At 44.9% G+C, this 13,540-nt stretch overlaps 1 protein-coding gene across 6 annotated transcripts in view; it reads left to right on the top strand.

Moving 5' to 3' along the window:
* ARHGEF18 (Rho/Rac guanine nucleotide exchange factor 18) overlaps positions 1–13,540 on the top strand; it is a 251,495-nt gene that overhangs the window by 196,444 nt on the left and 41,511 nt on the right. For all 6 annotated transcript variants that reach the window (XM_069977931.1, XM_069977932.1, XM_069977930.1 and 3 more), the window contains 3 exons: positions 2,372–2,489; positions 4,522–4,770; positions 5,461–5,537. In XM_069977931.1, coding sequence (XP_069834032.1) covers positions 2,372–2,489; positions 4,522–4,770; positions 5,461–5,537 — 444 coding nt within the window. The remainder of the gene's footprint in view (positions 1–2,371; positions 2,490–4,521; positions 4,771–5,460; positions 5,538–13,540) is intronic.

Here is a 13,540-nt window from a genome sequence, read left to right as displayed (position 1 = left end):
CCTGTCTCTGGAGGAGGCTGTGGGGACTGCAGGGCAAGGTGATCGCATTACTGCGAGTCCTAGAGCTGTTGAGCAGGATGGGGGGGTGCAGTGCAGACCCTCAATCCTGCTTTACAGCCTCAGGACCTGCAGTGATGCAATCACCGTACCCTGCAGTCCCCGGGGCCTCCTCCAGAGACCGGTGTGCTCCATGTGCAGCCGGGAGAAGAGCGCGTGTGCCAGGGGTAAGAGGAGGCGGAGGGGTGTGTGCCCAGCTGCCCCATTCCCCTCTCAGCTGCCCCAGTCCCCTCTCAGTCACCACCAGCTGCCCCAGTTCCCTCTCAGTCACCCCCAGCTGCCCCAGTCACTCTTTATCTATACCTGTACTACTGCAGAGAGTGGCACAAATTTGGGAAAACTACTTATATGGGGCACAGGGGGAGCACTGTTAAAGCAGGAAGCAATATAGTTGTTGTCTCAAACGTCATTAAACTAGTATCTGACGCTGCAGGGAGAAAAATATTCTGTTTAGCAAAAAAGAAATCGAGATTTTTTTTTTTTTTTACCATATCGCCTACTGGGACTCCATGCTCTCTTGAGTACCTCTAATTTTCTTTGGAGCAGACTGTTTTACATGATCGACCTCCTTTTTAAGGCTGAACACCCCATGGAAATATTTTTTACCAACCTACCAGTTTTCCTCTGCTCCTCTTTTCTGTCGGGCACTTCTGGGTACCAGGTACTATCGTGCTCCTTCCAGTTCAACTTACACAAGATTTAGATCATGGTTCTCTTTTTCTCCTGCTTCTATCCTGAACTGCATAACTTTTGGAAAGCTTAATTCTTCAGATTAACATATGTATGTGTTTCCCAGCTGGGGTCGCTCATGTCAAAGGCCATGACTCTCTCCAGATTGCCATACTTCTCTTGTGCTCGACATTTGCCTTTTCAGTGGAGACTGTACTCCTAGGCCTTAGGTGCTTCTAACCTGGCCATTCTTCCCAGATCCATAGTCAGGGACTCAGTTTCTCCAGCATCTCATCTTGCACTTTGTATGAGAGACGCTCAGTCCTTTCTCCTTTATTGGACGCCTTAGGCCTCTATGCACCATGAGACACTTTCCAGGCTTCATGGTTGTTTTTGCATTGTCCTTGTTCGGGCAGGTGCCTTTTTTTATGCTCTTACTCAGGGTAAGTCCGCCTGTGGTCGCTTACTTGGCTGAGCATCTGCTACCCCCCCCCCCCCTTACACACACACACACACACACACACACACACACACGTAGCCTACCAGTTCTGTTTGTCTCAATGTTACATCATGTTGCTGGCTTCCTGGATGGCCACAACCCACTCTGTCTGAAGTGCAGCAGATTGCACCAGGGATTAGACCCTCCCTTGCCGGGTATCTGTAGGCGGTTTCTTGGATGCATTCACCATCAACCCTTTCTCTATTCCTGGGAGCTTTCTTCCTACTTAGTTCATGGTTGTGTTGGTGCTATTCTGTCTCAGTAGTGCCTTCTCACCAAGCTCCTTTGTGTATCGTTTATCTTTCCCACCCCATGCACTGCATTTGGACGTCCCATGGTATCTTTTTCCCCCAATAAGACGCACGAGAAAAGAGGATTTTTTACTCACGGTAAAATCTCTTTCTCGTAGTCTTCACTGAAGACTGAAGTTTTTTTTTTGCTTGTAATGGTGTTTTTTTCTGTTTTAATTTTATTCCTACTTTACTTGTTCTTGACTCCTACTGCTCTGGTACAAACTGGCTTAGCTCAGTGCCTGTGGGTATATCCTGCTCAGGAGGAGTCCTTTGTTTCTTTCTTATTGTCAGCAGCCTATACCCATGATAACTGTGTCCTCCAGTGAAGGCTCCATTATTATACTATGTTAACATAACCTAAATTGGTAACAGTGACTACAACTTTAATATTGGATTCTATAAAAGTATCTAGTCCTTGTGGCCATTTATTCTAATAGAAGCCGGGATCGCGGCGGTCCAGAGCGGGGCTCCCCTCTGAATTTCCCTACCTGACCCAGCATCACACCTGCTCTCAGGCTGTGTGTGGAATTACAGCTTGGCTTCATTCACTTTGGTAGAACTGAGCTGTGATGCCACACACAAACTAAGGGCAAGAGTGGCTCTGTTTCTAGAAGAAAGCAGATTTGTTTCTTGGACAATCGCTTTTACAGTCGCTTGCTCATTTTCCATGCTAAAAGGTCTGACTGTTCATTGTGGCCTAATGTATCTCTCCCATTGACAGGCCCCATGTTATTCACTTCACCTGTCATTGCTTTATAGGCTTTTTTAATTGCTTGTAATAATGCTTATGTTTAATGTGCATGAAAAATGTAATCTCTAAAATAAAGTCCTTTTATATCCTACCGTCAAACAGAAAATAGGTAACTCCACTATAGTGAGAAGGCTGGGGGTGCTGGAGTGTATCCTGCTGGTTACTCAAAGGATTACAAAGTATCCAGTTTTGGTGGAAAGGATTATTCAGAACACTGAAGGTATAGAACCATGTTCTGTGCACTGAGCCTTGTGTTTTGTCTGTTTGCTGCTTGTGAGTCATGTTTTAAGGGTGCGTTCACACTTACAGGATCTGCAGCCGATTTGATTGCCCAGTTTTGATTTGCTTTGAATCTGCAACTTCAAATCTGTGCCATCAAATCTGCTGCAGATCCTGTACGTGTGAACGCACCCTAAAGGAGGTTTATATTATTTAAGAATAATACCTTTTATTAGTCATCACTGTTAGATCATAAGCGGGCAACTTTTAGCCCCTGACAATTAGCTGTATGAGTAGGTGGCGCACTCTTCCTTGTCTTCGTTGTTCCGTACCCCTGCAGGTTTATATTTAGTAGCAGTTTTCCATTGTGTTACACTCTTTCCCATTTACCAAAGCTGCAGAACACTGCACAGCTACTAATAACACTGTCCGCACATCACACAACCATCCACAATTTTTTCCTGAGCTGTCACCATACGCCAACACATTTGGCTCTTATCAACCATCACAACCCATCTCTTCAGAATAGACTACAAGCTACATTAAAGGGGTAAAAGTGACAGCCATCCGCTGAGGAGCAGGCAAATTCCCACTCTTCGGCTGTTTAGGTCTTTAGAGCACCTTTTAAAATTATTGGTCACAAATCAATAAGCATACTGACATCACAGATATGTATATAGGATATACTGTACATATAGGATATGTATATATCCGTGCTTTCAGTTTCCAGATCATAAGCAGTATATGTTTACCATCCGTGCTGCTTGTGATCCGTCATCGGGCTCCCCTGTCCTCCAGGCAGCTGCTGTAACTTCAGGCCTCCTCCAAAATTATTGACAGCAAGAGGTGGTGCCTTAAGATACAGTACTGGAGACCCGCATGCTAGATTACAAGCAGAGCGGATGGTAAGTATACATTGTTGCATGTTATCTTAAAACTGACAGCAGAGATTTATTTATATCCTATATGTTCAGTGTATCATATATACATATCTGTGCTGTCAGGTTTACTGGCTGCATGAATAATACAAGGATTGTTTATGCAGCTCAGCTGCTCAGGTTGTCGTGCTGTGTAAAGGCACAGCAAACAAGTGCAGATCTCGCTGTTAGATACCTATGTTTGATTGGTATTGGCACTTTCTTTATTTTTTGTAGTATAATTATTAGGTACATCTGCTATGCTCATCTGTGCCAGCCTTTTAAATGAGCACTGTCATTTCCAAAATGTTCTCTCCTTGTTCTGTGTCACGTAATTGAGACGTCCACATAATTTAATTCTGTGAAGCTGTCTCTCTCACATAGGGTCCTTTTTCACGGGCCGAGCAGGGCCAGATCAACGATGTAAAGAGCGCCGATCTGCTAGATCGGCGCTAGTTTACTGGGCCTATTCCATGGCCCGACAATCGTTTAGCCAGGGCTGCAGGGACATCATTACCGATGTCCTTGCAGCCCTTGTTTCATACATTACCTGTCCAGGTGCAGGTCTTCTCCTTCTCCCGGTCCCGTGCCGCAGCAGCTTTGGTGCGGCCTGACCAGTGATTGGCTGAGCCGTCTGTCAGTTCAGACAGGCCACTCCGAAGCTGCTGCGGTGCGGGACCGGGAGAAGGAGAAGACCTGCGCCTGGACAGGTAATGTATGGTGCTTGTGATTTAAGGTTTGAACCTAAATAAACGATCAGATGATGACAACGATCATCAGCTGATCGTTCTCTCTATTCCACGGAACAATAATCGTCCAAATAGGGCCGATTATCACTCTGTGGAATAGGCCCCATCGACACATAGTGGGAAGAGAGTCGCACAGCAGCATGTGTATATCCCTGCTCGCTCTACTGGTCTGTTGCTGTGTAGACACTAACCAATCCCAATCATGGCAGGTACCCTTTAGTTGCCTAGTTATTTTAAAGGGGTTTCACAGGGACAAATATACAGAGATAGATTAATATATCTGATAGATAGAGATAGATTAATAAAACTATGCTGCAATAAGCAAAACAGGAGTACTAAGCATTGTGAAACCTGTTGCTTTCTACAGAGGGAACTGAAGACTATGTGGCTTTGAGCCGGGCTCTCACACTAATAAAGGAAACGATCACAGAGGTAGATTCTCGTGTTCACAAGAGTGAGAAGGGACAACGTCTGGATGATATAATAGGCAAGATGGAGCCAAAGTCGTATGGAAAACTAAAGAATGGTATGACATTTAGAAAGCATGACATGGAGCGCAGACAACTTATCCATGACGGCATGCTCTATTGGAAAACTGCATCAGGACGCTTAAAAGGTAATGAATCATTATCAAGACAAATTATCACCCAAAGCTATATGCTTTGGGTTTTGTAAGACATGATTAGACATGATTTACTGGATGCTTGTTTTCCCAATGAATTAAAGAGGTTGATCCCTTTCATTTTTTTCATAAATTGTTTATTTATAAGATTTTTCATAGACAGTAAAATACAAAATAACACCATAACACACGCCAGTAAGGAACCAAGATAAGGGATTGGCAGAAGTATAACATATCCATGACACTGGTGGGATCCCACGTAACCCACCAACGGGGAACGAGCATACAGTTTGCTGTGTGGTTTACAAACTAACGTAATCGCAAAACTTCACATTGAACAGAAACAAAAACCATTTCAACCGTCCCAAGACTGAGCAGACTGGTTTATAACAGACTGGCGTGAGTGATCCCTTTCATTTAACCTTTTTATAAACAGTATATAAACATATAAATAGATTTACTCTTACACTCAACTCAAGCAAGGAGCACTTAAAATGATTGAAATGACTGGGGCCCATGCCGATCCAAGCAGGGTTATGTTGGCACGTTATCTTGATCTACTCTTACATAATAATTAGAATAACAGGAACGGCACAACACAGAAATATAAGTTTTCCGACAGGTCAGGATAGGCCACAGGTCCTCTTTAACCTTGTTAATTAACCCATTTTTTTTATCTTGTAGATATCTTGGCAGTTTTGCTAACAGACGTCTTACTTTTACTTCAAGAAAAGGATCAAAAATACATATTTTCTTCTGTGGTAAGTGTGGTTTAAGAATAGAAGGAATATGTTTATTACTATTAATAGAGAACCGCCCAGCACATATCTCTGATTTCAGCACTCATTGTTTTTTGCAAATAAGAAAAGAAGATCCTCCCTTTTAACTACATATCCCGTACAGTTACAGCACGGGCGTCTGGGCCTTAAAGTGTTCCTGTTATACTTTTCAGAATTCAAATCAGCAGGGAATGTGATATAAAGCATGTCATTATTATTTTTAGTTCTTATGCTTTATAACAAAGCTATACTTACTGTATCCAGGTCCGGTCTCCTGAAGGCAGCTATACTTACCGTATTTTCCGGCGTATTTTAAGACGACCCCTAACGTTTAAGAAGATTCTTATGGGTTCGCCTTATATGCCGGAAAATGTTAACCCCTGACTGACCGCAACAGGGTTTACTAGCTGGAGCCCTGCTGCAGTCAGGCAGGGGTTAACTGCAGCTTAAGAAAAAAAAAAAAAAAAAAAAAAGCAACAACCAACTCACCTGTGACCCGTTCCCGGCAGCCGCGCGTCTCCTGTCCCATTCCCAGCGCAGGCAGTGTGGCGCACACTGCCTGTGCTGGAGGTCCCCGAAGCTCTCCCAGACAGCTGAGCGTCTCATCGAAGGAGCTCTGAGACGCTTGGCTGCCGTCAGAGCTTTGGGAGAATCGCAGAGGCGCCGGAAGTTCCCAAAGCCTCTGTCTTTCTCATGAACACCTCCGGCGCAGGCAGTGTGCGTCACACTGCCTGCGCCGAGGATGGGACTGGAGATGCGCGGCTTCCGGGAACGGGTCACAGGTGAGTAGAATAGTTTTTTTTTTTATAGTGTTTGTCCCATACGGTAGGGATGTGGGCATTTTTTAGCTCCCCCTCCGTATGGGGCGACCATACCCGACCCCCGTAACACCCAAAGAAAAAAGAATAAGTACTAAATCAGCACACCCAAAGTATTATATCAAAATATTAAATTTTATTAGAGCACAAACATGAAACATAAAAACATTTAAAAACATGCAAACATAGTGCCAGCCACAATAAGCTGCACTAAACCCACTGTCCACAAGATGGCAATAATATACCACCTATATCCCACAATAAGGAAGAATAGGTGTAAAGATTCCCGCATATAGAGATGAAATGCAGGTAACACAGGTAAAAGTATCAGTAGTGCATGATATCCTACATGCAGAAAAGAAAGAGCCTAAGTACAAACAATGCAAGTGCCATCAGGCTAACCTATACAACCTGTACCGCGGCCAGTATGGTGGGGACAGTTGGAGAAGAACCGCCCAACACGTTGCACAGTGCGACTTCGTCAGGGACCCGACCCCCGACTTCTAAGAAAAAAAAAGTCATCTTATACGCCAGAAAATACGGTACTTGTATCCAGGTCCAGTCTCCTAAAGGCTCCTATATAACGGCTATACTTACAGTATCCAGGTCCAGTCTCCTAAAGACAGCTATATAACAGCTATAATGTATCCAGGTCTAGTCTCCTAAAGACAGCTATATTACAGCTATAATGTATCCAGGTCCAGTCTCCTGAAGACAGCTATACAACAGCTATACTCACTGTATCCAGGTCCAGTTTCCTGAAGGCAGCTATATAACAGTTATACTTGGTGGGCTTGGGCATCAGGCAATATTTCATGTCTCCTCAGTTCATGCTATATGATCTCTGCTGGGTATGAGACGAGGCTTGGTCCCATGGACACTGCTACTCATTCCCCATTGAGTGGTTAGGCTCATGCTTGTTTAGGTCTCTGAGTTAAAAAGAAAATTAGCCTGGTCCTGAAAGGGATCATAAAAATCATAATTTTTTTATGATATTTTGGTGTTTTTCACAAAAATAACAGTCTCAGAATCACTAGCAAAACGCATAAAGCATCAAGGAGCTATAATCACATAAAGTGAGAGAGGTCGGACTTTGAAAAATGAGGGGTTATTAACCCTTAGAGCAGTGCTTCCCAACCTTTTACACCTCGGGGCACCCCTTGGAAAAAAAAAATTCCTCGGGCCACCCCTACTAAATGTTCTACAAAATAAGAAAACGGTCATAAAGTGACTCACAGGTGACGTCTTCTTTGATTTGAGGCGTCACTTTTCCTTTTCCTCTCCATCCAGTCCAGTCCTCCATGATGATTTCTTCCAGATACGTTTCATCCCCTTAGAACCTGTGAGACAAACAATTTAGGCTCTGCACATTTCTAGCCACTTCCTTTCCTTTCTCCCTCCTGTAGGCTCCCAAAGTAACTGCGCTGTTTGGTGTTATGTGCAGTAAAGCGAGTAGGAATGTGGGATGCCCCCTGTATGTAGTATCCCCTGCTGTGCCCCCATGAGCTAATAATACCCCCAGAGGTGGCCCCCATGAACTAATAATGCCCTCAGAGGTGGCCCCCATGAACTAATAATGCCCTCAGAGGTGCCCCCATGAGCTAATAATGCCCCCAGAGGTGCCCCCCATGAACTAATAATGCCCCCAGAGGTGCCCCCATATACTAATAATGCCCCCAGAGGTGGCCCCCATGAGATAATAATGCCCCCAGAGGTGCCCCCATGAAGTAATAATGCCCCCGAGGTGCCCCCCATGAACTAATAATGCCCCCAGAGGTGCCCCCATGAACTAATAATGCCCCCAGAGGTTCCCCCATGAGCTAATAAAGCCCCCAGAGGTGCCCCCATGAAGTAATAATGCCCCCGAGGTGCCCCCCATAAACTAATAATGCCCCCAGAGGTGCCCCCCATGAACTAATAATGCCCCCTGCTCTGCCCCTAAAAAAAAAAAAAAACATCCTACTCACCTAATCCACGCTGTGGCTGCAGGCAGAAGCTCTCCCCCTCCTCTTCAGGCTCCATCTTGCGAGCCGCAGGGACGGGGAACTCCGGCAGGCGTGATGACGTCACATCATCACGCCTGCCGGAGAGGTCACGTCCCGGCCTCCCATAGGCTGCTGGCATGAAGTGCCGGCAGCCTATGGGAGTAAATGTAGGAGCAGGATGCTGACACTTCCTGCTCCTACATTATGCTCACTTTAATGTTCCGCCCGCTCACTGTGCGGGCGGAACATCAAAGTTATCTGTGCATCCCGAGAAGCTGCGCGGCCGCAGCTTCTCGGGATGCTTAAAGTGACAGCGCACATTTTCCACCGGGATCCCGCGGCACCCCTAGCGGGTTCTCCCGGCACACCAGTGTGCCGCGGCACCCCGATTGGGAAACGCTGCCTTAGAGGACTCGGCCAATTTAAATTTTTGCGTTTTCGGTTTTTCCTCCTTGTGCTTAAAAGGCCATAGCACTTGCATTTTTTCACCTAGAAACCCACATGAGCCCTTATTTTTTGCGCCACTAATTGTACTTTGCAATGACAGGCTGAATTATTTCATAAAGTACTCCAGAAAAAAATTCAAAGTGTGGTGAAAATGGAAAAAAAACACACTTTTTTTTTTTTACGCTGTTCGCCTTGGGGTACAACTGTCTTGTTATATATGTTCCTACGTTACGATTTCAACAATCTGTAACGTATAACTTTTATTTTATTTGAAAATTCAAGCCATTCTTACAAATATATGTTCCTTAAAATCGCTCTATTACCATGCTTATAATGCTTTTATCCCTTGGTCTATGGGGCTGTGTATCGGTACCTTGATTGCACATATGCGACTTTTTAATTGCTTTTTATTACAGTTTTTCTGGATTTGATGCGACCAAAAATGCGCAATTTTGCACTTTAGGATTTTTTTGGGCTTACGTCGTTTACCGTGCGAGATCTGGAATTAAATAAATTAATATTTTAGCCGATTACGCATGTGGCGATACCAAACATGTTTTTTGTTTGTTTTTTTTTATTTATAACATGAGAAAAGGGGGGTGATTTAAACTTTTATCAGGGGAGGGGGCTTTTTATTAATAATAAAAAAAATTTTTTTTTACACTTATACTAGAAGTCCCTCAGGGGATTTCTAGTATAAGTACACTGAGTAGAGTGCCGAGCCGGGATTAGCGCCATTATGGCGATCGCGACGCAAGGGAGCGATCCACCCCACTAGACACCAGGTAACGGCTGCAGTAAGGCTTCAGATGCAGTTGTCAACTTTAACAGCTGCATCTGAAAACTTAATTAGCGGGCACAGCTATCGGACTGTGCCTGCTAATAGCAGCGGTCCCAGGCTACAAGCGGCACCCAGGACTGCGGCGGTTCAGAGTGGGGCCGCCGCGCAGCACCGTTCTGAAGTCCCCTATGCGGCCCAGGACGTACAGGTACGCCCAGGGTCGTTGAGGGGTTAACCCCTTTTCCCCATCAGCACGTAACTGTACGTTCTGATGCGGGTGGGGGTGTTCCTTGCGCGACCCCACTCTGAACCGCTGCGATCCTGGGTGCTATATGTAGCCCGGGACCACAGCTATTAGCAGACGCAGTCCGATCCCCGCACCCTCTAATTATACATTTAAAAGGAGCTGTCAGACCTGACAGCTGCATTTAAATATACTATATTCCCCTTTCCCTGGTGTCTAGCGGGGGGGGGGGGGGGGGGGGTGGAAAGATCCCTTCTACTGACCCGGCTGGGGCTCAGCGTCGCACTGACGCTGATCTCGGCTTGGCAATCCATCTATCTGGTCTGCGACAGACCAGCATAATAAAGCAATGAATGATTGATCGATAATTGCTGTATTTGTTGTACTGCAGTGATTTCTATGGGAGATCACTGCGGTAATACTGAAAGTCTCCCAGGGGGACTAAAAGTTAAATCGTAACTGTCAATTTTTTTATATATTTTTTGCAGAAGTCAGTAGTATAAACAATTTTAAGAAACTGTATAATAGGTTTTATTAGGCAAAAAAGTCTCTTTCTGTACTCAAAAAGCAATCAAACCTCCCCCCACTTCTTATCTGTGCGTTATCAGGCAAATCCGTCTTCATTACAGAGAAGAAAGTGACGACAGGTTCTGCTGTGTCTATTATATCCCTATGGAGGGGGGAGGGGCCGAGGGAGATGAGTGAGCAAGAAGAGGAGATCTGAAGGTCAGCTGTTTGTAGACTGTCTGGGCACCTAAAACGTTGGATTCAGAGGTCAGAAAGATCAGTGCTTATCTAGGAACTACCTGAGAGAAGATTGTGGGGTGTTGTGCTGTGCAGGACTGCTCGATGCTTTTTCACTCCTCTCAGCCCCTCCCCTTTCCATAGACACATAATTGACACAGAAATTCTGCTTCTTCTGAAGTGAGGGGGGAGCTAGAAAAGCTGTTTTTTTTTTTTTGAGTACAGAAGAAAACTCTTTTGGGAAATAAAACCTATTACAGAGTTTCTTAAAATCGCTTGTACTATAGATATTTATTGTTTTCAGAAAAATGACCCTGAAATGACAGTTACACTTTAAAATATAGAATAAAAAAAATAGTGATTTTATTAATAAAAACTCCCCTCCCCTAATAAAAATTTGAATCACCCCCTTTTCCCATCTTATAAATAAATAAACAAACAAACAAACATATTTGGTATCGCCGCGTGCATAATCGCCCGAACTATAAAATTATCACATTCATGATCTCGCACGGTAAACGGCATAAGCGCAAAGTGCAAAATTATGCATTTTTTGTCACATCCAATCCAGAAACATTGTAATAAAAAGTGATCAAGAAGTCACATATAAACAAGTAAGGTACTAATAGAAAGAACCGATCATGGTGCAAAAAATTACACCTCACACAGCCCCATAGACCAAAGGAAAAAAGCGTTATAAGTAGAGATGAGTGAACCTCAAGCATGCTCGAGTCGATCTGATCCCGAACTTTTGACATTTGATTAGCGGTGGCTGCTGAACTTGGATAAAGCCTTAAGGCTATGTGGAAATCATGGATATAGTCGTTGGCTGTATCCATGTTTTCCAGACAACCTTAGAGCTTTATCCAAGTTCAGCAGCCCCAGCTAATCAAATACCAAATGTTTGGGTTCAGATCGACTCAAACCTGAACCCGGTTTGCTCATCTCTAGTTATAATTTTAAACACCCTTAGTATTTTTTAAAAAAAAGGTTTTAATTTTTTTAAAAGCAGTCAGACCAAATAAAAGTCATATAAATTACATATCATGTCAGGACATATATAACATGTCAGTTTTACCATAGAGTGAATGGTGTAAACACGAAACCCCCCAAAATGAAAACAAATTTCAAAAACTAAAATTAGCCCGGTCCTGAAGGGGTTAAAAGTGAGACAGGTCAGATTTTGAAAAATGAGGGGTTATTAAAGGGGTATTCCCCCAAGAGCTTAAAAAATAAAATGCTCCCAAACCTAGCTGATCTTACTCACCAAGTCCCCCTGAGTATTTTGAGCCATCTCCTGACTTTCTAGCTGCTGCCATTCCTGAGTTCCCGGGCTGGAGGCGCTGTCACCATCACTCACCACCTTCGAGTGGCTCCTGTTGCATCGGGCTGTGAGCAGGAATGTTCGGGCAGAACGGTGCAGGGTGGACGGTGACCCCGCAAGGCGGATCTACTGGGATGGAGCAGTAGAGCCGGCAGAGGTGTCTGGGCAACAAGAGCTGCTCAGATTAGAGTGCTCTGTGCAACTGATCTGGGGACACAGCGCTCGGCTTCGGTTATTGCAGTCCCAGTCCCAGGCCAGCCAGTCCCAGGTGTCGGCATCTGGGCACATCAGGGGCAATGGTACCATTGGATGTGGGACCAACCTGCAGCAGGCTGTGGAGGTGGTGACAGTGATGGCGTCTCCAGCCCAGGACCAGATCCCCGGGCTTGAGTAGTGGGCGCCGTCACCATCACTCACCACCTCCTCAGCCTGCTGCAGGTTGGTCCCAGGGAACCGAGCATGCACTCCTATGCATTTCTCTTAGGGTAGGGTCCCCTTCCCCCTCTGTTTCCCGTCCCTGATCAATCCCAGGCTGGGTCTGATGCGACACTGTCACTGCTCCCACTTCACCCATGCAGACCTGGACATGCTCCAGAGTGCAGCCTGCCCCGACACACACTGATTTCAAGCTGAAATAAGAGCGGATTCCTCTTAATTTCCTCACCTAATTACTCAGTGTGAACCCACCCTATGTGTTTTGGAGAGCTGTTGGAGAAGCTCTGAGGGATCCTGTACTCCACCGATTGTGGTTTACTCTGGTGTAGGTAGGTTGGTAGAGAGAATGGTGGAGCGAACTTTGTATGGTTTGGTCAGCCTAGCCAGCAATCTAACCGTTTTAGTCCCCTATCTGAAATAGCTGTTTCCAGTCATTTTTAACCTCTGTTTAGCTTGGGCCAATGTAAAAGTATCAAGTAGGCGCTTCAACAGTAATCCTGTTTGGTAGAATTATAAGTATTAACATGGTATTATCTATGTGCTGCCACTCGTTCTGAGTGTAGCTTTTGGTATGTCTTTCTTTGTTCATTTTTTACGATGAACCATGTAGGAAGTGTTCCCGCATAACCGCCATAGAGTTTTGCCACAGTAGAGGGGCGTCCAAAGTAGAAGGCTCATTATCGTCAAGGAAATTTCCCCAATGATGTTGGAGATAGCTACGAAAGTCCTCCGAGTGCAGAAGATAGTAGGGGAATTTCCAGTCTCTTTGTTGGGGGAAGTGGAGGGAGATAGCCAATTTAAAGGGGTTATCCAGCGCTACAAAAACATGGCCACTTTCCCCCTACTGTTGTCTCCAGTTTGGGAGGGGTTTTGAAACTCAGTTCCATTGAAGTAAATGGTGCTTAAGTGCAAACCACACCTGAACTGGAGACAACAGTAGGGGGAAAAGTGGCCATGTTTTTGTAGCGCTGGATAACCACTTTAAGGTGGATTAGCGCATGATCCAAAACTAGAACAGGTTTTAATGAGGTGGACAAGACTTTTTCAAAAAGCAGGTCAGAAAGTAATAGTCTATTTTGGAGTGCACCTCATGCAGAATAAAAGGTATAGTCCCTCTCTGTAGTGTGGGCCACGCACCAAGATTCACATAGGGAGTACTGTTGCATTATGGAGAGCAAAACCTGAGCTGTTTGAGTTTTATGGGTGA

This window comes from Dendropsophus ebraccatus, chromosome 7, assembly GCF_027789765.1.
Source record: "Dendropsophus ebraccatus isolate aDenEbr1 chromosome 7, aDenEbr1.pat, whole genome shotgun sequence".
Lineage (NCBI taxonomy): Eukaryota > Metazoa > Chordata > Amphibia > Anura > Hylidae > Dendropsophus > Dendropsophus ebraccatus.
Note: the sequence above shows the minus strand (reverse complement) of the source record. Positions and strands in the feature narration are given on the sequence as shown.